The following is a 22,025-nucleotide window of genomic DNA, read 5'->3' as shown; positions in this document are numbered from 1 at the left end:
TTTGTAGGAGGCTGCTGGCTTGCACTTCTCCTGGGTGGTGGTTGGAGGAAGGACCTGGTCAGGTAGAGCAGAAATTGCTTAATGGAATGGGAACAATTATGAATGGCACAAGCAGAGATAAAAAAAAAATGCATTCAGAATGTCTTTAATCATGTAACACTAAAATTTCTTTACAGTGTCATGGCAATCTACACTTCACCATCTGCTTGATTCTTGTTCTGCCCCCATTTCTCCAATACAGAACAAAAATGACATTTTAAAACGGAACACATGGCTGTTTCTACAAAACTTCACTGCTTGGAGTGAGTATTTTTTGCCTGCTAGTCTTGTATAAACTTCTAAGATCACCAGAATTCTTTCTTCCTGTGAGAATTTTAAAAGATAAAGATCTCTCCTCCCTACCCTCAGACCTTCAATACATTAGCAGGTGTGCCTTCTGGTTTAGGATGGCAGCCTTTCTTGCAGGCTCATTATGCACCCCAGAAAGTTGGGGGAAAGAAAAAAAGATATGAGTTATTTTAGGAGTATCTGAGTGTATTAAAGTTGAGAGGTTAGCTAGAAAGATTATATTTGGGGCAGAAGGATGCATCAAGCATCCATCATCAGGGCTTTGGAAGATACTCTGCACTACATTACACACGGAGGGATTTTGTTATGGACCATCAAAGAAACTGTTGCTACGAAAGACAGAAGAGACGATCTTTCCAGTGGAATTAATGGTGCCTTCGCTATCCGAGCTGGACTCGGAATCGCTGCTTCCCGAGTAGGCGCCCAGGCCGGGCAGGATCCCAATGCACACGGCTGCCGAGGGACAGTGGACCGTGGAGCCTCCCATGGAGCTGCTCCCCAGGGGAACACAGGATGGTTTTTCTGCAAGAAAGGAACGTCCGTCAAAAACAAGAGTGCAGGAAAAGGCTTTTAATCAGCCCAGGAACTGCTGCGTGTCATTCACCTGCTGTTGCCACATCAGTGGTGGATGACTGCAGGATTTAATTAAAGCATAAGGCAGCTTCATGCTGCAATAAAGCTATTCTGACAGGAAGGACTTGCTACCTCAGGGGATTTTTTTTTTCTCATCACTAGTTTAAGCCCAGCTCTATGTTGGCATTACAGATTTTCATTCTAAAGTTGTCAGTTTGATGCTTGTCAAATAACAAACCCACTAAATAAGAATAAATAGCTCTGCTTTGTGTAATTGAATATTTTTTTGCAATAAAACAGCATAGTTGGGGAAAAGTTTTATTCCATCACTCTGCTAGTCAATGTCTCCCATCTTCCACGGCTAATTAATTATTTCCGGTGTTCTGAAAGTTTACTGAACAGAAGATTCAAGAAGCGTCTTGGGTTGTCATTACACAATTGGAGCTCACCCTATTCATGTCAGAATATTTGACAGCAAGTCAGTTGCAGCCCTGACAGCTAAGACTGAAATGCAACTTAATTTTTCTTTTAGTTCCCCATAATTTTCTGAAACAAATTGGTTCCAGGACGGACAAGATCGCTTCAGAGCATGAAAAGCTACAGTGAAGGTATACAAATAAATCAAACGCTGCTGTGAAGAGGAAAGGGATGATCTGTTCCCCATGTCTCCCGTTGACAGGACAAGCACTAGGCTTGAAATGCCGCTACGGAGACTCCTATTAGTTATCAGGTAAAACCCTTTAAGGGTAAAATCAGTTAAGCATTAGAATAAACTGCCTGGGGACGGTGCCCAGCCTCTATCTGTGAAGATCTAAGAGCAGCTTAGACAAACATGTGTCAGGAATGGTTTAGGCAGGGGATAGGCTGATGACCTGTAGGGGTTCACTCCAGCCCCATTTTCTGTGACGGCTGTCAGCACCTACAGTCACCATTTCTGCTGCTTTAAGAGAGAACACGCCAAGTGCAGTCTGTGCTGTCTTGCATAATGAAGGAGCAGAAACGCAAATCTTCTATCAGATTTAACACCAAGTCCGTTGCTGTTCAGGTGAGAGACAGACAGCTTCCCACATGCAAAAATCAGGACATACCTTGATTCTTTTCATCATGATCAGTATCTAGTTTCAACCTCTTCACACTGTTACCACCATCTGAACTGTTGAAAAAAATCAGAAAGTGTCTTGTTCCTCATAAGCGGCCACTTAATTACTGTGAAGTTAAAGTCACATCTTTGCTTCAAACGCTACAGTGAATGCCAGCAGGATCCCCTGATGACCATCACCACTTCTAACTGCTGTTAACTGAGGCTCCTGGGGGAACACGCAGGATCCTCGAAAGTCAACTCCTACTCTGCAAATATCACCTGTTAACTTGGGGAACAGAAACATGCTTCTGGGAGTCTGAGCAACCCAGAGCTGCCTGTTCAGCTGCAAGGAGCCCACAGGAGATCAGGAATGACAACCTGAGCTCCAGCCACCCCACATGACCACAGGCTTGCACACGTGGATGGTCACCATGCCTGCTGGTGCAACATCCGAGTCTTTTCACTTCCAGGGTTTCCTTCCCCTCCTTCAAGCACCTATAGAGCCCGTTCTAAAACATCTACAAATCCTGCAGCCAGTAAGAAGCCTGGTAGGTTTTGCAGCAATTCACACACAGCTGTAGTGTCTGACCTAAAAGAGAAAGGGTTCCTTTTGGGGTCCAAAGTGGTGTTGCAGAAAAAGAGCATTACTTGCACAGCTGACTCCTCAGAGTTGCTGTAGCTGTTGCTTGTCACTGCTCAGCTTCTTTTCCCCCCTCTTGCATGTTCCAAATCCTAAGCCAGCCGCATAAAAAAATGCTTCCCAGCTTCAGTTGTGATGAACTAAAGTGATGAAGTACGAGCATTACTATGCATTAACTCTTTTCTGTCCCTGTCAGAACATGCAGCACAGATGAAAGGTTATTCTGCGCAGGGAGGTTTTAACAGTAATACATCCTTTACAGGAAACTACAAAGCTCAGAGAGCAGATGTTGAGCTCACGATACTCTTGGTTTTGACCAGTCTGCAACAAAGATAAGATGGCAAAAATAGAAGACTGCAGAGTGAGTCTGTGATGGCACTGGCATGTCAGTTAAGATGCTCTCTTCAATAGATGCCATCTGCAGACTTTAGCTGTACCATTAAGCACATGCCAGCTCCTTCTCTACATCCTACTGGGTTAAGTACCAGTGGTTACAAGAAAAAAAAAAAACCAAAACATTGTTGGCTGCCTGTTATCAGTTCAGGGTTTTTCTTCTCTGCTTTCCAAAAACCGAAACAACTACCCAACCCCCCACATTAGGTGGTGGAAATGCTTACTTCAGTTTTCAGACATGCAATTACGGCTGTATGTACTGGGAGCTAAACATCACCCTACAAGATAAGCTTCTAAAATAATCTCTTATTCTCTGGGACAGATTCAAAACCACTGACTGAATTTCAAGACGTCAGTAATCATCTTAGGTATTAGACGACTCATCTGCGGGAAGTAAGTCTGGTCCCACATGCCTAGTTTCCCCATAACCCATAGCACACCCGCAGCTGCATTTGCAGATCAAAACAGCAAAGAGATCACAAACCCAGCTGCCATCTCCCTGGGGTGGAAAAGGTGTTGATGTATCAGTGCAGAACAAGGGAAGTTTGCCTGATGCCCTCAGGATCAAATTGGTACACAAAGCTCTTCTCTTGTAACCTATATTTTCCCCATGCTGCCCCTGGCAGCAATTCAAACAATCCATTTTAGACACAGATAAAAATCGGCTGCTAAATTATGCAAACCTGAATGAAATTACACGAGTGAGGTGACACTGATATCTACAAATAGAGATGTAAAATAGATTCCCTCTAGATCCCCAAGCAGGATTGCCCAAGCGTGGCAGTCTAGAATGAAGAGTCTACCCACTTGCTTTACACATGCTTATCTATTTGAATTGCTTCATGTTTTTCCCACAGTTTGTGAGAGCCTATAGAAACAAGGCTGGTCTTTTCTTATACCTCCCCCCTTTTTTCTTTAGGGCTAGGGTTCACACCTCACTCTCTGGAGGCAGTTTTGGCCTGCCTTCCTTTACACTGCTAACTGGGTTCCGTTCCTCACGAATTTATAGAGGTGTGAAACTAACCTTCTGTGTTTCACAGCTCCTGCCAACAGCTTTGCCTGAGAGAATTTGTTCTTGTTTTCCACTGACTTCATGGGCAATTTCTTCTCAGTTTCCTTCTTTGGGTCCATACTGACTCCCACTTTGGTGAGAGTGCTGTGAATTAAGGGTTAAGGATCAACAGGAAGGAATGCAAAGAACAGACACTTCCTCTTCGATATATTTAGCCAGCTCTGCTGACAGCAGCAACCAAAGTTCATTCACATATTCTATCAAAATAAACTTACTTGTAATGACATTTAGCTGGCATCTTCAGCCAAGACAGAAGCCACTTCACCCTCTGGGCTCAGGTTCACTTGGGTATCAATACCAGCTCTCCGGGCAGCACACTAAGAGCTGCTTTTCTGAAGTCAGAAAGGTGCAACACGGGACACAACCAGCACTCATAAACATACCCATCACCCTGCCTTCTCCTAAAGGTCCTAGAAAAAAAAACTATGCCCCTCTCCCCCACCCTCCCCCCCAAAAAAAAAAAACACACACACACCAAACCAAACAAACCACAGGAAAAAAAAAAAAAAAGAGAAAAGGCAATGCAGGACTTCCTGCTTCTACAGAGATCAACACATCTGTCATTCAAATTAACTGCTTCTTCAAACCCTAATCCTTACCCAAAAAAACCCCATGTAGCAATATGTGGGCTCACTTTCACACTTCTAACCCTCCTTTTGCTGAGACCAGCAGACTAGAGCCTAGCAAAGCAAAACAGTTCCATCTTCTGTTTTGGTATTTATTGCTCCAACTTCTCGGCTCATCTCTTTGTAACGGCCACGAGGCTGTTACTGCCGCTTCAAACACAAAACCCAAAGGGACAGACCTCGTTAAGGGTGCATGTGGTCCAATATTCACCCAAACTGACTGCGACTGCACAGAAAAACTAAGTAGCTTAAAACTGTGTTAGCAAGGTGGGATGCAGCTGAAACTTCTAACGAGGCGGAGAGGCTTAAGCAGGTTCTCAGACAGGATAAGAAGGAGCTGTGTCTGTTACCGAGGCACACTCACTGCACACACTGAGCGGGTCTCCTGTGGCAGGACCTAGTCCTGTCTCTGGTAACACTTCATGTCCCCCTGCACCTGATGAAGCGAAGTCCAGAAAAGATCCTGTTTGTTAATGAGGTGCCAATGGTGTCACAAAAGCTGCTGCAAAACTTTTAAGCCGCACACAGCAAAGACAAACCCACCTAATTTAAAAGGGTACATATTGTTTATAACCCTAAATCGAGCTTTCTACCAGCTTCTACTCTGCCTACAATTCCACTGATCAGGTGAAATAACCACAAGTTGGAGTTTCACAGGTGCCTCAGTTATTGCAGAAAAATATTGAACAGTGAATTTCACATTGATGGACCATATGTTTGAAGTCACAGGTTTTTTTCCCCACTGAACATCTGCAAATCAAAAACTCTCACACCGTCCTTTGAAGTAACAGGCTCAAGCACTTTACAATTAAGAGTGTTCAGATGCCATGCCTTATCTGATTTTCCTAGGGATACAGCACTAACCCCAACTGCTCCCCACCTCAACTGAAAGTCTTCTCAGTCCAAACCAGACTGCACAATTCTATTTATTTTTAAAGATGGCAGAGGAGTGCCATCCTGTGGCTGTCAGGAGCAACCTGAAAGCTGCTTGTGTCAAACATGGTTTGACGTTGCAACACACAATTCCACACACTGCAGTGTTCAATCTTCACATTTAGGTTCATTACCTTGTTATATTCCAATACTGCACTATAAAAGCCTGGCTGAGGAACCCAAAGACTTTTTTTAAAAATACCAAATTTCAGGCTTTTCACTTCCATCCAGGATGGCATTCTCCTAACACTCACCAACTACTGGAGATATATTTTCTACCAGCGATTTTATGTGTTCTGCTGCTATCAGCAAATGTAACACTATAAGTAGCCAGGAAGTGCCCCTTCTTGGGAAGACATTAGAAATAAAGTGTCTTACAGTAAAGTCTGCTTCTTGGAGGGGGACTTTTCCTTCATTTACACAGGATTTAAGACAAGAAGATGCTGTTCTTGAATATTTCTTGGCACTGGCTTTAAAATAATCTGTAAATCTTTAAATACTGTCAGACCAATGGCGTCTGGATAGGGTAAGGAGCAAAATCCCCCAGTTGTTGATCTGGGACGTTCACCTAGTACTCCCTGGTTTTTGTCACTGTACTGATAAACCATTAGTATCAACCTGCAGATGCAAAAAAACCTTCTGCATTTTAAAAGAATACCAGCAAAAATTTCAAACACTGATGAGTCATTTTGCAAGTTGCTCTGAGGTTGCTTGAAATATTATGTTTAAATAATAATTTTAAAACCTCAGTTTCTCCAGAGGTGAGATGACTATAAAACATTTTCCCTCCAACCCATCAGCAATTAGTTCTACAATTTACAGCAAGACTTCAGATACAGAGCCAGATGATATTAGTAAGACTGCAAAGACTGAAGTTACGTGGCCTGTCAGTCTTGAATAGGCCCTGCCCAGTAAATACAGGGATCAGTGTGTTATGTGGCTAATTCAAGATGACATAAGATTCCCTCTGGGCTGGTATGGTTCACCCCAGCTGTACGTGACCTAACGAGAGCTGTCAGCTGCTGCCACAGCACAGCCTCACACTGCACATCCCTCATCAGCCAGACCCGCGAGCAATCACCACCAAAACTAAATATATCCCATGAACATCCCATTATTAGAACAAATGAAGAAAACATTCCAAATCCATTAACCAATTACAGGCCATTTGAAGTAAAAAAACGCATCAGTATTGCTATTTCCTAAGTGCATTACTGAGATAACTTAGATGCTCCGCACAGAACACACACTCTAAGTTGTAAATCATTAACAAATACGAGGTAATACAGATCTTTGTAGCACTGGCACTATTCAGCTTTATTTGCTGACTAGTTTTGCTCACTTCCTTGTGTCCACAAACTCTTTAATTTATACTTAAACATGCTTGAGAACTTGTGCTTTGTTCACCGATGACTTAAAAGCAATGGTTTTCATTAGGAAGCAAAAAAACCACTGGGTTCTACAGAGATTCAGGAAACCTCAAAAAACATTTAGCTTAGCACAGAAATCCTCAAGGTATTCCAGACTCCCTTGACTGGCACTGATAAGAGAGTAAAAGCATGCTATATTCTTTTCTAGTACATCTTCACAAAAATTTGCCATTTAACAGCAAATTGTCTTTCTCTTAGTACTGCCTACAAGTGTGTACTACCCAAAGGAGTCAAGCCTTCATGGGCACTCACTTCCCAGAAGGAAGTCAGCACATCTGCACAGATGTATTTAATTTCTCAGCAAGGGAGAAAGTAGTTTATACTTCAAGAATAAAAACAGAGAGAGCAGTTCAAACATTCTTTTAAACAGGTATGTTGAAACAGACAATATGCAGTTAAAAAAAACCACAAAACCAAACCCACAACACTTCTCAATAAGACCAAACCAAAAGGTTAGAAGTAATATGCTGTTTTGCCTTTATGTTCTCTTTCTCTTCTTAGCTAATGTATTTCATGCCCTCAATAACAGAAAAACAAAACACCACATCTCAAACAATGGGGAGTGGGAGAAGGAAAGAAAAGTACCAAAGATGTGAGGGTTAGAGGGGGGGAAATATCAAACATTACAGTGGGAGATCCAAGCTTCAAGGAAAACACGAAAAGTCTGTAATTGTAGACGTTCTGTAAAGCAGTTTTATAGAGAGAATTTCAATGACAGAATAAAAATACAGCCCAGCCTCTTAATCCTCCTCTACATAACTGTCAGGCATTTTAATGCAAAGGATATTCTGTATTCATTTAGTTCTTTCAGCTCTTCTTCTCTTCGCTGCTTTTCTAGTAGCTCTTGCTGCCGAGAAACCTCATCAAGGAAATTAGTCTCATCTTCATCTAAGCCTCTTACCATATTTTCTGAATAAAGGAAAAGAATGCATATTGATAAGCTAAAACCACTTAGGGAGCAACCATTTATTTTGCATTACTTTGCCATTCTCTTAGAACATTTTCCAATGATTTTGAAGTGTCCACATCTCACATATGACACTTCTAATACAGCCGAGGTAGAACAATTTGCCCAAAGTCACTGGGAATGGGGGAGTCCTGGGTGAATCAGGTACCCCAGCAGTCACGCTGCTGTGTCGAGAAAAAGGTGCAAAGCAAACCGCAAATCTGCTGGATTCTGTAATTAACAAGTAAAAATACTTCCCAGTTAATAATACTGGATGCTAATGAGCCAAAACTCTTACATACTCAAGCAAACAAACTGCAACAAACTAACATGGTTTGAACACAACACCATTACGACAGAGAAAAGCAAGACACAATTCATAGGAAGCCATGAAATGTTGCTGGACTTGCTGATGAAATTAAGGAAAATTGACCAAGTTTTCACACAAGCAGCCTTTCTACAGTTCAGAAATACTATCTGGAACAGGTTACACAAAACAAGGAATAACTACATTAAGCAATGATACATTTGTCGTTTGGGCTTCAGACACTGAGTTTAAGCCTGTGTCCTCAGAATCTATTCTTAAACCAACCAAAAACTGGAAAAAAACCATGTTACTTCACCCCATAAATCTTGCCTCAAAATACAAAGCACATTTTCTTAAAGCAAACAGTTAGAAACTTAACTGAAATTAACATCTGTTTAAAAAAAGAAAGTAGAAGGAAGACAATTCCTAACTTCCAAGTAAAAATAAATTATTTCTAAACATGCTACCCTACTTTAAGGAAAGTACACGCTAGTGCAGTAGGAAGGTCTTTTATTTTCTGTTCTGCAAATGTACAACGTCTCCAAATAAAAAGATTTAGTTAGAAAGCTAATAAAACCATTTTTAGAAAGACCAAGCCTTGCTGGTTTTGTAGTCACGCTCAGAAATCTTAACCCAAATGTCACCTTTAGTCTTCATTAGAGCTTAATTCCATAAGAGGATTTTTAGGCTTTTATATGAGGTCACCATATTTTTTTTTATCTTCACCCAAGTAGTCAAGTCTTACATTAATGGCAAGCTAAGAAATCCATTTACACTGATAACTGGCAAGCTGTTGTCTTTGACTGAAAAACTCTAGAAATCAATTAATATTTGAGGTTACTTTTTAAAGGCTGAGCCCTGCTCTCGGCATTAAGGTGTCTCTCGTCCCAAGTCCCATCATCAATCCTGACTGATCAGAACTTGTTTTCTACTCCTTCAAAATTCCCATGGATAGAAAAACATATTAAAGAACCAAAAATCAGAATCCACCTTAAAATGGAGTCCCACAGGATCATCCTTACTGCTCTTTATTGAGAGCCAATAGCTCCCTTCTTCCTCAAACGGTTCACTAATAATTTCTTAGTTCTCATTATCAGCTTTGCACTCAGCAGCACATATACAGGTGATAAAATGCAAAGGATTTTTCCACAAACCCAGAAGTTCAAACACAAGTAGAAATTCAGTTTCCATTTCATTACAAGAGTTAAAAATCTACTTTTTGAAGAATCAACTCCTGTATGTTTATTTCTTCCAAATAGTTATCTTGAGCCTCAAATCACTTTTGTGTCAACTAATTATGGCTTTGAAATGTAACAGCTGCTGGAACAGGATTTCTTTTTATTGATTCAAATAGAATGGTCTTGTGTCAAAGCATGAATTCAAGAGTCACAAAACCACATTACATTTCCACTTTTCCATGGATTTGTATCAGGGTTTTTTTTCTATTTAATGTGAAAAATAAGTCTAGTATTCCACACCTTACAGGAATGCAGCTTCGTAACTGCAAGCGACTTTCGAGTTTCACTCGTGCGCAGTGCTGTCCCCGTGTTCACAACAATATGTTATCTGCAGGAACATTTATCATCTTTGAAAAATGCAAGATTTCAATAATACTGTTCTGAAGCCTCTGTTTATCTCTCAGACAGACAAACAAGACACACAGATGTTATATACAGCTGTTCCACACAATACATGCAGTTTGCTGGGTTTCAGTTCAAAATAGTAACTGCTGGTTCTTACTGAATTTAAATTGCTCCTCAAACTCCTGCTGCTTCTTTTCTCTCTGTTCCTGAAGTCTTTCATACAATGAGCGTGGGTCATAAGCCTCCTCTGGGCATTCTGAAAGGGAGGAACAAATCAGGAAATGAGACCATATGACAGAAATACTAAATCACCAACAGTTCTTAGTGCCTTCACATAAAAACCTTTTGAAATTGCAGAATACAACCTATTACCTTTTATTTCTGTTTTCCATAAAAGTGAAATATTCTTGGATCTCTCTCCTATAGTTCTTAAAATCTATCTCATACCTTTTGGATCCTCAGGTTTTCGGACCTTTTCCCATTCCTCTTGCCTTCTCTTTCGTCGCTCCTCTAGCTCCGCTTCAGACACAAACCTCTTGTTAATCACAAGGTCAGCAGTACCATCTCCCCCATCCATTGTGGAACAGCCCGTCCTAAAAAACACAATATGAAAGACATCAAGGGCCTGATTTCACTTGTCAGTGCATGAGACATCACTACATACATAGAAAAGCAGACCCACTGCACTTACCATAGCTTCAGTTCTCTAAAGACCGCTACATACTAAGTACTGACTGAGATACCTCCTCACCAAAAAACTGCTAAGACTAATAGCACCATCTATTACTCCCTCTTTACTCTTTTTCTTCATTATGTCTTCCCTGCTAGTTGTCTGCCTCAGGCTCCTTTTCTAAAAATTGTATGTTAATGGAATTTTCCCCACCCAACTTTGGATTTACCTTGCCTAAACAAATATTAAATAAAAAAAAAAAAACAGTCAAACCCCACACCTATACTCATATTCATTTATTTCAGTTCTTACACCTCTCTGATCTGGAGAAAGGATCTGACACTTTGCCCTCACTTCACCTACGTTCTTTTCTCCATCCTGTGAAAAATTGAGAAATCTTGCCTGTTTTCAATGATTTGAATACATATACTTATGAGGGATTAACAGTGAGATTTCAGAATTTAGTAACTAATCTCTCTAACTTTTAAAAGCATTCTGCACCTCTTTGCAGCTCTGTGGGGAGCAGGGCTAGATAGACAGTGCTGGGGAGGCTGTCAGGGTTACACAGAACCCAAGAGGTGAGAGAAAGAGGGAACTGCTGTGGGCTAAAACAGGGCTGGGATCAGAAAACAGGGGCAGCACTTCTGACCGACCAAGCACTGCCCATTCTCACACCCACACCTGCCCTCTCCCTCAAGAGATCCTAGTGGGGAGTCCTGGCCAGGTCCCTGTGTCAGCACTGCGTGCAAGGGTAGAGATGCTCCAAGGAGTCATTCTGAAGAAGGAAACTTGTGATCTTGACACCTGTAAGCCCAGGATGAAACAAACTGCTTCTGCAAGTTTTGGGTGGTTCCTTTCAGGATTTATTCTGCCAGCTCCATGCTACAGAATGAGGCATTAATGCCTGTTTTTGTTTCTTACATTAAGTTTGTATGGTCAAGTACAACACAAACACAACAAACGCAGCTGTTCACTTAAAAGTCATGCTAACCTCATTTTTTTTCTAGTTTCTTCTTATTTCCTTGCTAAAACATCAAGTACCTCAAGTATCTTTCATTTCAGATCTCACCTGCATTTCAGCACTGGAGGAGATGCCAGAACACTCACTGTTCCAGGGAGGGTGGGATGCAGTAACCCAAATAACGGAAGGAACCAGTTTATCATCCTTCCTTCATACCACAAGGAAACACTCCTGCAGGAAGCAGAGTCCTGAAATTCTTACAAAACCCGATACTTTTGTGAGGTATTGTTTGTAATACAAATGACAAACTTGGTCTCAGGAGAAATCCAGGTTGGAGCACTGGACAAATATTTGTTACAGCAGGATGCGTTCTTAAGGTGGGAATTATCAAAAGACGACAATATTTTCTTAAGAGCTGGGGAAAGGAAGGACAGACCAAGAGCTGGTGATTTTTTTTTCTTTTCTTTCATATATTTTCTAATGTCTAACAAAAATCCACCCTAAGACAAGTCCACTTTACAGAAAGCATGGAACACCTGCTCTTTGAGTGACACTTCTGAACATGGTTCAAGCTGGAAACCTATTGAAAAGATGAAAATTGAATCTCCCTCCTGAACACAGGTTCTGATCACAAGGGCAGCTTTCCTACCCAAGTGCTATATAAACAAGATAACCTGGTTCTCCACTTGTGTAATCTCAACCCATCCATTTACAGAGGAGATGAAAGGTTCCAATACAATAGTGACAGAAAGTCATAAAAACAAACTGAAAGAGAGGGATTTGGCAAGGCCATAATATCATCTGGGGACTAAAGTCTTCAACAGCAACCCACCTACCTTCTGGATCAGCCAGTTCACTTACACAATATATTTAAGATACCTGGGGTGGATTACAGTTTAATTATGACTTGACAAACAGCTACGGTATTTCCACTACAATCCTGGAAAGTGGCATCCGACAAGACATATTTTAGCAATAACTTTAATGACAACCACATCCTGGGGCACAAGGATGGGGGAAAAATTAAAAATCAAGCAGCATCGCATTGAAGTGCATTTGCACTTATAAAGTTTACTAATCTTGCTGTATTATTTGCCTTGCCTGATCTCAAACACACACAAATCTCCCACATGACACAAAACACACGTATCAGGTGAGGAGGGGACAGTTGCTGATGTTTTCCTCTGGTAACTATTCTAGTGAGTGATGGGCTGTCGTTGCAAATGATGGAAGTTTGTGTCACAGCTGTAAACTGTGCCAGCTGGTAACATTCCCAAGATCGAAAAAATGAAACCTCATAGCCCTTAACATCACCTGTGCTGGACCAGACCCAGAGCAGAGACACTGTCTCGGGTTCCAGCACATCCAGACCTCCCGTAAACAACGGGCCCCATTGCCCATCGCTGCAACGAACCCGCGCAGAGCTCCCGCGTCTCTGTAGCGTGTCAAAGCATGTGCTGCGCAGCGACCCTGGTGCCGGCGGTGCAGAGTCGCTCCCCATCCTGTAGCCAGGTTAAAACCGGCTCCCGGGACCCGGCCCCGCTGCTAAAGGTGCCAGAGTGCGCTCGGGGCAGGGAAGCCTCCCCGGCGCAGGCCCGGGTATGCTGGGCCGGGCCCTGCTGCCCGCAATCTCCTCTCTCCACCTTCCCTCCACCTAACTGGCTCCAGGAGCGGCCTCCCCCAGCGCTCCGGCCCGGCCCGCCGAGCTCAGCAGGCCCGGCCCCGGCCCTCTCCGCCGCTGCACCCCAAAGGCCTCGCAGCCCGGTCACGGCCGCTCTCCCCACCGCGCTCACAGAGCCCCCGAACCCCACCACCGACCCAGCCGCCCCACGGGGCTCAGGCCACCGCCGCTACCACGTACCGCGGCCACCAGCCCGTTACAGCGAGAGACACAAGCCGGCCCAGCGCGCCGCCATTGATCCCCTCTCACAGGCCCGCCCCCGTCCGCTCGCCGTCGCCGGTCGACCCGCCCCTTCCGCCCGCAAGAGCCAACCGAGTGAGGTCTTCCTTAGGCAGACCCTCCTCCCCGATAGCGAATCCCCGCTGCTCTTACGGAACCCGCGGAACTGCCGCGCACAAGGTAGGCGAGCAGGAGGGCCGGCTGACAGGTGACGTCAGGGCGGCTCCGCGCCGCGATTGGGCGAAGCGCTCGGGCTGGGGCCGAGGCCGAGGGCGGGGCGGGTCGCCCGGGAGACGGCGGGGGGCGGGGCCAGGCGGGGCGGGCGGGGCCGGGCGGTGTGTGGCCTCCGTCTTCCTGCCGTGCGCCGCAGCGGCACAAAGGAGTGGAGGGGAGCTGCCGGGCCGGGGGTGCGGACCCCACGGCGGACCCGCAATGTTGTGGCTGAGGTGAGGTAAGGGGAGGCTGGCACCGCCCTCGGGGAGCAGTGGCGGCGGCGGTGGGGCGGGCGGGTGCTGCGTGACTGAGGTGGAGCGGGGCGGTACCGGGTTGGCACTGAGGGGAAGGGGCAGTGCCGGGCTGGGCTCTGGTGGCGGCGGCGGGCCCGCCAGGGCCGGCCTGCGGTTAGCGAGGGGACGGCGCGGTGCTCACCCCCACACCGCTCTCCGCTTCCCTGGGAGCCACGCGTACCGCTGGGTGGGCCGGGGGCTCGGCCAGCGCCACCCCGCCGGGCTGAGGCAGCGGCCCGGGCGCCCCTGGTTTCTGCAGGGGCTGCGTCGCCGGGGCCACCCGCACCCCCAAGGTGGGCAACCCGCGATAAAAGGCGGTGACCACAATCTAGCCCTGCTCGCCTTGTGCTTGGCCGGGCTGCTGGCATCTGGGGCTCTTCCAGCGCTGCCACAGAGGCCCCGATGCTGGGCTCGGGTCTGAAGAGTAGAAGCTCGCAAAAGAAAGCGGCAAAACTTGAATGAAACGGGACTTTGCTGGAATGGGGCACCCCCCGCCCGCTGCTGCTCGGGGCGATGAGGCGTTACAACTTTTCCACGTCGCGGCTCGGGTGCTGGGAGATGTTCCTGGTACTTGTATGACTTGCAAAACGAGGGTTTGCTCCAGCGGTTTGGGTTTGGTGCGCAGGGGACAAAGTGACAGGCTGCTCTGGGACCTCTGGGGAGCTCAGGCACACTTAGGAGAATTCTGTTGAACCCTTGAATGTTCTTATATTAGTGTGAAATTCAGAATCGTGAAAGCTATTTACCACTCTCAATGTGAAAATATTTCTGCAGAGCAAGTTTTCTCTCTTTCACAGAGAAAAATATGAAGATGTGGAGTGATCTCTTGAATGCAATTATTTACATAGATCTTCTCTTTTGAATGCTTTGGCAATAGATTAAACAGTGGCACCTTTCCTAGTAGTGTGGTGACACCATGATACTGCTTTGCTCTCTTAGTTCAGTGCTTATAAAGCAGGTCTTTTCACTGCTTGGGTGGTGCTGATACTGAGCATGTATTTCTTTCTTAAGCACTTTGGTTATGTCCTGCTGATGACTGTTTCTATCTCACATATCTTCATTTTTTCTTTAAAAAAAAAAAATAAAAAAATCATGTATTATTTTCTGTTGTGCAGCAGCAGGTACAGTGGCTTTTCTGGGTAGAGTCTTCATGTAGGTACCAAGAATTACTGTAGTCATCTTGTTTTTCATTTTCTATTTTGTTGTTGCAAAATCTTCCTCTGGATCTCTCGGTATCCACCCCAAGCCCAGAGTTCATTTTGGTGCTCAGCCTGCGTTTATCAGTATTTTGCATGCAATGGAACTTTGGTCCGTGGAGAAGCACGGATGTAAGAGCTGCCTTTTCTCTTCTAAATTTATTCAGCCTTGTAGATACTGCACTGTCTTCTGAATGCTGCTGTGTTTGGTGTTTTTTTTTCCTTTTATGTCTGTGTCAGTATTTGTTTTCTTCAACATAAGCAAGGGATTATTTTTTCTGCTTAGCACTAGCTTTGCCTCAGGTTTTAAAATTTTCTGTCCTTTGTCTTGCAGTGAATACATTTATTTGTTTCGCTGTTTTGTGTTTGGTTTTTTGTTGTTTTTCTCATGCTGGTCCTTAGTTCAGTTCGGCTTTTCTCCTAATTTTTTGTACATCCATCAGCGCTGAGTTTATTGTCATATGGAGACCTACATATGTTAGTGTACTGTGACTCTTTCCCTGTTTACTACTCAGTATTGAAAGTTTTGCAGTTTCCCTGCTAAATTGCACCGTAACAGTGGATGCTCTAATCACTTTTGAGACATCTGAAATGTTCCTTCGCACCTTGTGTCCTCTTGGACACCTTTAGTTGACTGTGGCTTTCTGGAGGACTGTGCATCCTTATAACTGGTTGTATTATTTTAAGAGTCTAGGATGCTGTTAAATGTGTCTTCTTTTGCATTAATCCAAATACAAATAATTGATCTGTTCTTTGGTCTAAATCTGGCCCATTCTTCTGCAGGTGCTTTTACATGTGTCTTTGTTCTCTTCCAAAGCCCACTCAGCAGAAGACCTCCTTTCTCCTACTTTCTCCTCCGTTTTCCTGCTGGTATCAGTTCCTGTGTCACTTCCTTTAGTGCTGCTATCACTTTGTGCCCCAGTCTCTGCTATTTGGTCTCATTTACATGTCTGGTTGAATAGGTTGTGTATTTCTCCTGGTGTGTTCTTTTTCCGATGTGTGAGGCACATGTGATCGTGTCTGAAAGCTTTCAGCATTTGCTGTCCATCATTTGTGTAGGAAGCTTCTCCAGCTGTATTCTGCATTCTGCACAACTCTCCTCATTGCTCTTGTTATTGCTGATTGTTTGTTACCTTATTCTCAGTTATTTACCTGCTGTTAGGTTGCTGATATATCTAATTCAGGTAGTTCACACACCTCCCTTATCTTCAGCTGTGATATCAGTGTGTGCTTCCAGGTAGGTGGGGTTATTAGTTTCCTTGAAGTCTTTAATATTCCTTTTTTATACCTTCAGCCTTCTGTACATGCAGTTTCGAGTGCAATGCTTTGTGTTAGCTGCTCTGGTATCCTGCTCTATGGCCTCATAATCCAGCAGCTCCCTTAATCTCATTGTTATCTTGTTCTGTGCTTCTCTTAATGTTCTTTTTTCTCTTAGAAGGGATGTGATGGTTTTCTGCACAACTTTTCAGTTCTCTTCTGTGGTACATTTTCAGTATTTTCCCATCAGAGGTCTTGGCTCTCAGCATGTTTTGTTTGCTGTGAGCCTAATAGATGGGCTGAAATAGATTACTTAAAAAAAATTTGGTCCCCTCCTATAAATCAAGACATCTTTCACACTCTGCCCATCAGGTGATATAAAAATCCATTTTTGTCAAGGTTTTGCTGGTTTGGTAAAACTAAGGAATAGTAGGGAGATATTTAGTATCGTAAGCAGTAAGTTAGTGATAAACGTGCTGATTTGTCATGGGATGCATACTGGCTTATGTTCAAATTTCCTTCCACATCAGTACCTTCCCTGGATGATAACCTATTGTATTTTGAAATGTCTCCTATTGGTGTCTTTAAGTCACTTGGATACATGGTGTTATCCTCACAAAAGGGAGCAGAGCTCGTCATGTGCACTGTTAGGTTTCCCTCTCAAGACAGAGACCAAAAAGTTAAAATGTTATCACCTGAAGATGAGCTAATGTGGTGAAGTTTGTCCCATTCTGCTCTGTTGTCATTATGTTGTGTTCAGCATTTAAATCTGGTTTGGGGTTTTTGTTTCTTCCTCTCTTGAGCTTATGATTGCCAAGTAGAATTTGAATTTATTCCTTGCTTTAACGCAGCGCAGTAGAGGTACTGTGCTAGGATTCAGCGTTATTCAAGTATCTCATTGTAATTGTGTTGTGTCATTTTGTGCTTTGCGTTTCCCTGTGTCCTGACAATGTATTTTGTTTTCCCTTCCTGGTTTGTATGCAGTGACTGTGAAGTTGGCATGGAAGCAGCTGTGCCATGTGTGTTATTTCCTTTTCTATTCTTCATTATGTTGCTGAGGTCTAATACAAGTCAAGTGTTCACGCATGACTCATAAGGTTGTGTGATGGACAAATGCATTGTGATCCACCTTCAACTGTGCTTGTAATTACCTGATATCTTGACCTGTTACAGCTGTGCCCAAACTTGGGCTTTAGAAGCATAACTGTGCCACGGGAACTTTATGTATTTGACAGATTTTCTGTTCAGTAGGGATACCTGACAGTTCAAAGTCTGGGCTTGTCATTTATTAATACGGGTTCTGCAAGTCACTGCAATCAGTGACAAGAAATCCATCCATTTCCTAATATATCTCTTCCCTTGGAGAAGCAGTAGTTTCTAAGTGTGCAAAACATTTGCATCTGTAGTTATTTTTCTCCTTTTTTAAGGCTTTTTTGCTACAGCAAGTGCTTCACTTTTGCTTTAAGTTTCTGGATATCTGAGTGTTTTGCTGCATGTGAGGAGAAGGACAAGAGTTGTGGAGATTTTGAAGTGCTGGCGTGGCTTTTTGGATTGCTTGCTTCAGTGCATGTGCACAAATTGATATTAATATAGCTTGAATCATAGGTTAGAGGACAGTCGGTGAACTACGTGCCAGAATGGCTGTGCCATTTGTGTGTATTTTATACCTTCCGGGAGACAATGGGGTGTGCTAGGAAGTGATCCCAAAAAAGAAAATCCAGCAGATATGCTGATGTGCTTTTTTTTTTTTTCTTTTGTAAAGTAAGGCTGTCTGGTGGCATGGAGAAAACTTTAAATTCTTCACTGCTTTTAAAAGGGTTCACCTAATGGTGAATGAAGATTGATGAGAATGGTGTGTGTGTGTGTGTGTGTTCGCACTCAAACTCTGGTCAATGTATCAGTCCTGGAGCAAAAAAAAAAAAAACCCACAAAACAATGGGTGAGTTGTTCTCTCTTTAGAACTTTTACCCCTCTGGAACATTTAGTGAAGTAGTATCTAAATATAATTATCAAAACAGTTGAAACTTAATTCTCCTTAAATTCCTCACAAAGTTATGTAGGAGAAGGCTGAGATGACCGTGACTTTTTGTTCCTGATATCATTACAGCTTTTTGAAAGCATCTTAAATTGTTTTTAAGCTTTTTGCCTTTTTTGATGTACAGCCATGACAAACTAAAATGGGTATGCACTCCTGTTTGAACCATTTTTAGATTGCTTTGTGAAACATGTACACACTTGTCTTCAGCCACTTCCTAACCTGCACTGTCAGAGTCATCTCTTGGGCAGTCAACCCCCATCCTCTTCTTGGCCACACGAGGTCTGAAACCCATTGACCAACTTCCTCTAAGTTTCTTCTTGCAGGCAGAGGCCTTAAAACACTATAAAAAACCCACTAGAGTTTTGTGGTAGGAGCAGGATACCTGCGAGATCTGGAGTCTGCTCTGCTGACAGAATGACTTGTGTTACATGTGGTCAACTACTTGTCATCAGGATCTCTCCTGCAGCTTTTGTGGTAGACTTTTAGCAGGGCAGAGAGAAAAGGTTCTCAAGGCAGAACCTGAAGAGATAAACAGGGAGAAATGAAGCTGGGTTCTTGTGTGTTTTGTTTTGCTTCTTTAATACGTGAGATAAAGGATTCCAAAGACGTGCCCAAAGCTGTGCGTCAAGTTCCATAGACTTCAGCTCTGGAAGCCTCAGATCAGGGATCACGCTTCCCAGGAGTGCCTCTGAGGCAGGTTTGCTAACCTAGTGACCTATATGTTCTGTTTGACTCGGATGGCAGCATTTTGAGCAGCTGTCACTGTATCCATTTACAGGAGGAAAGAGAATCAGGACATCTACTCTGCCAGTGCAGTCTCAAACATAAGCTAGCAAAGAAAGCTGCTGGCTTTGCATGGTTGGCAAGGAAAGTCACAGATCTGTCTCTCAGCTACAGGTACTGAAAGATTGGGGCATCCTCTGGTGCTGCTTGAATTAACAAGAAGTGGAAGTTTCTTCAGCCTGTTTCCTGCTGTGCTGTTAGTTTTCTCGTGTTTGAGGAGATAACCAGTGTCAATGTGGTGAGTCTGAGAATAGGAGGGTCTAGACAGTGTCTGCTCTGTGCTCTGCTCTCCAAGGCACTTGTCAGACAGATGACAGTGCAAACTTCCAACTGAGGCGTCACTGCATTTTTCAGCAAAGTTATCAAAATCTTTCACACATCCAAAACTGTTTTCAGGATATCTTACACATTCATAATGGCATAGTCATGCCATCTAGCTGGGCTCATGTCTGTGGTCTGCAGCAGGAGACTGTTAGACTGTTCTACAGAATCATTCTGTACCTAACCTTCCTTTGAAAATGAGCCCCAGCTCTGTCTTAGGAGAAACAAAAGCACTGAGATTAGTTGACAGACAAGAAACAGCACAACTCTGCGATTTCACCATTTCAGCTGGTGGTTTGCTGACGAGAATCTGCCCTGACTTCCAGCAGTCCCTCCTTGTAGAATTTTTCTATAGCCCATGGTGTGATTTACTTACATGCTTCTGTGCAAGCCCTACATCTAGTTCCTGTGGCAGGACTACACTGTGTGACTGTTTGAGCTGCTCAGTCTCGATATGTCCCTCAAAATGCTTTTGTAGTTTATCTTTTGTTAATGTATGAAATGCTTTAAACTAAGTATATAGTATTGAAGTTTACTACAATGAGTTTATCTCCCTCTTTCATTGGTTTCTGGATAGTAATACAGGTAAAGCCTTATCCTTTCTGAAATAGACTATTATTAAATTTACTAAAAAAAAGCTTAAAATGCTTTGGGTTGTTTGTGTTGTTCCTGTGCAATGCCGTACCTCTGCTTGATACCCAAGGACTCCACACTTCCCTCCCAGCACTGTCTGTTCTGGAATTTCTTGGTCCCTTTTGAATTTTGAATCCTCATATCTTGAATGTTTCTGTCAAAGCTTAGCATATGCGTTTATTGTTGATAACGTCTGTAACTTCCAGGGCAGCAAGGAAGATTAACTTGAATTAATTGAAGGATTTATTTGTAAGCCTCTGAATGAGCGTCTGTGACAAAACTTAATATGGTATAGCTAATCAATTTTATTTAGTGTGCTTGTATCCCTTCAGTTTGTAGGATTAGTGTTCCCTGCCATCTGCAGGGTGTTATCTTTCTGCCACTTCTGAAGTGGTGCATTACACTCTGCTCCTTGGGCAGCTGCTGAGCTTGTACAGCTCTGCCACGTCAGCTTGCTGGAGGCAACTCTTGTTCAGCTTCCCCAGAGCTGTCAAATACCACTATCTCTTTTTTTTAAAGATCATTATCTCAGATGTGTATTCATCTGCCTCAAAGCATAGCTTTGTGCTGAAACGAAATGTAATGACCCTTTTAGAGTTTGGGAAGAAGGGAACCAGGAAGTCGTGTTCTGTATGATTGATGCTGGTGTTGAATAGGTGGTTGAGACATTCAGAGTGTTAAAGCTAGCTGAGATCTTCTGGAGGTACAAAGGACACTTCCACCTAAATGATTGTGAGATGAAATTGTGACCTCTGAGATGGAGGAAGCTAGGAGGTGGTAAATGCTTCAGTTTCTCTTTCAGAAAGAGCTGTAGCAGAAAAGCCTGTGATGCTCAAGGACCCTGGAGCACTGAGGTCTCTGAATCCAGAGGTAAGGGAAAACCTGGGCAGGGCTCTCTGTACCAGGCCTACTTTGGAGACACTAGTTTTAAGTGAGACAATGAAGTTCAGTTTAAATCCATGTTGCAATTTTAGTGTTCCTCTACCAGCTTTAAAAACAGATTTCAGAGAAGTAAAAATGCAAAGTAGTCCAATGTACAGGTGACTATCTGATTTTCATAGCCTACAGAAAAAGGAACTACTGTGGTGGTAGGATCTCCTTTCTCTTTTGATTGTTACCAAGTTAAAGAGGTCAGATCCCTCACTTGCTCTGTGTTTCTGACAAAGCTGGAGTTATCTAGAGAAAACTGCAGGGCTAAAGCCCAGATTTTTGTGTAAGTTCTGCACAACCCTGGGGATTTTCATTGCCAAGCACTTGGGCAGAGGCTGTAATACTTTCTGGGACACGATCAGCCTTTTTCCCTTTCTGTGAAACAGGCACACCCAAGGTCAGTGTGCTTTCGGTTTTGGGTGCTCTCACTTCAGCAAGAAGGTGAATGACTGTGGCTTTGTCTTGCGGATGGTGACACACTGCCTGCCAGTAAATGCTGTTTCCCATAGAGGCTTGATGCTAGTCTTAACCCTCTGGGATATTTTTAAAGACGATATAACTGAACTGGGGGTTGCTTCAGATTCCCCAATACAATGTTTGGTTACTACATGCATGGCATTTACGCACTACTCCTGAAGCCTGCAGTCCACTTCTTGTGTGCACTGTGTGGTAGCCACACTGGGTACAAGCCTTACAGTTGAGAGGCTGATGTCAGATCTCAATGCGATCTCCTGAGAAAGTCTCAATTTCATGTTATAATTGTATTTAGTGTACTGGAAATTCTTGGTTTTTGTCACTGCCCCTGTCATTTCAAAGCTGGTACCTTCTCCATGTTATAAAAGCTTGTAGCTGCAAACAGGCTTCTTCCCCCTCTTATTCTGTATTGAAGTTGATTATC

At 43.5% G+C, this 22,025-nt stretch overlaps 2 protein-coding genes across 7 annotated transcripts in view; one reads left to right on the top strand and one right to left on the bottom strand.

Moving 5' to 3' along the window:
- Positions 1-129: 129 nt before the first annotated feature.
- PSME3IP1 (proteasome activator subunit 3 interacting protein 1) lies at positions 130-13,538 on the bottom strand. 3 transcript variants are annotated; one of them, XM_071814274.1, is made up of 8 exons: positions 13,425-13,517; positions 11,672-11,794; positions 10,380-10,525; positions 10,090-10,188; positions 7,879-8,005; positions 4,060-4,188; positions 2,010-2,074; positions 130-870 (listed from the first exon to the last, which is right to left on the bottom strand). In XM_071814274.1, the coding sequence occupies exons 2-8, from the start codon at positions 11,764-11,766 to the stop codon at positions 653-655; spliced, it is 879 nt and encodes a 292-aa protein (XP_071670375.1). In that variant the 5' UTR covers positions 11,767-11,794; positions 13,425-13,517; the 3' UTR covers positions 130-652. The 3 variants fall into 3 exon arrangements, with proteins under 3 accessions (XP_071670375.1, XP_071670376.1, XP_071670377.1); XM_071814275.1 differs by lacking the exon at positions 11,672-11,794 and having other exon boundaries at positions 13,425-13,538; XM_071814276.1 differs by lacking the exon at positions 2,010-2,074.
- A 255-nt stretch (positions 13,539-13,793) lies between these two features.
- The window catches only part of RSPRY1 (ring finger and SPRY domain containing 1), a 36,419-nt gene continuing 28,187 nt past the window's right edge, over positions 13,794-22,025 (top strand). Inside the window, exons 1-2 of one of the 4 annotated variants that reach the window (XM_065848532.2) lie at positions 13,794-13,909; positions 21,000-21,067. The gene's annotated coding sequence lies outside the window, so the exon portion shown is untranslated. Of the gene's footprint in view, positions 13,915-20,999; positions 21,068-22,025 lie in introns of all 4 variants that reach the window. The other 3 variants (XM_071814269.1, XM_065848530.2, XM_065848531.2) reach the window with 3 other exon arrangements.

This window comes from Patagioenas fasciata, chromosome 13, assembly GCF_037038585.1.
Source record: "Patagioenas fasciata isolate bPatFas1 chromosome 13, bPatFas1.hap1, whole genome shotgun sequence".
In the NCBI taxonomy this organism is placed as follows: Eukaryota; Metazoa; Chordata; class Aves; order Columbiformes; family Columbidae; genus Patagioenas; species Patagioenas fasciata.
Note: the sequence above shows the minus strand (reverse complement) of the source record. Positions and strands in the feature narration are given on the sequence as shown.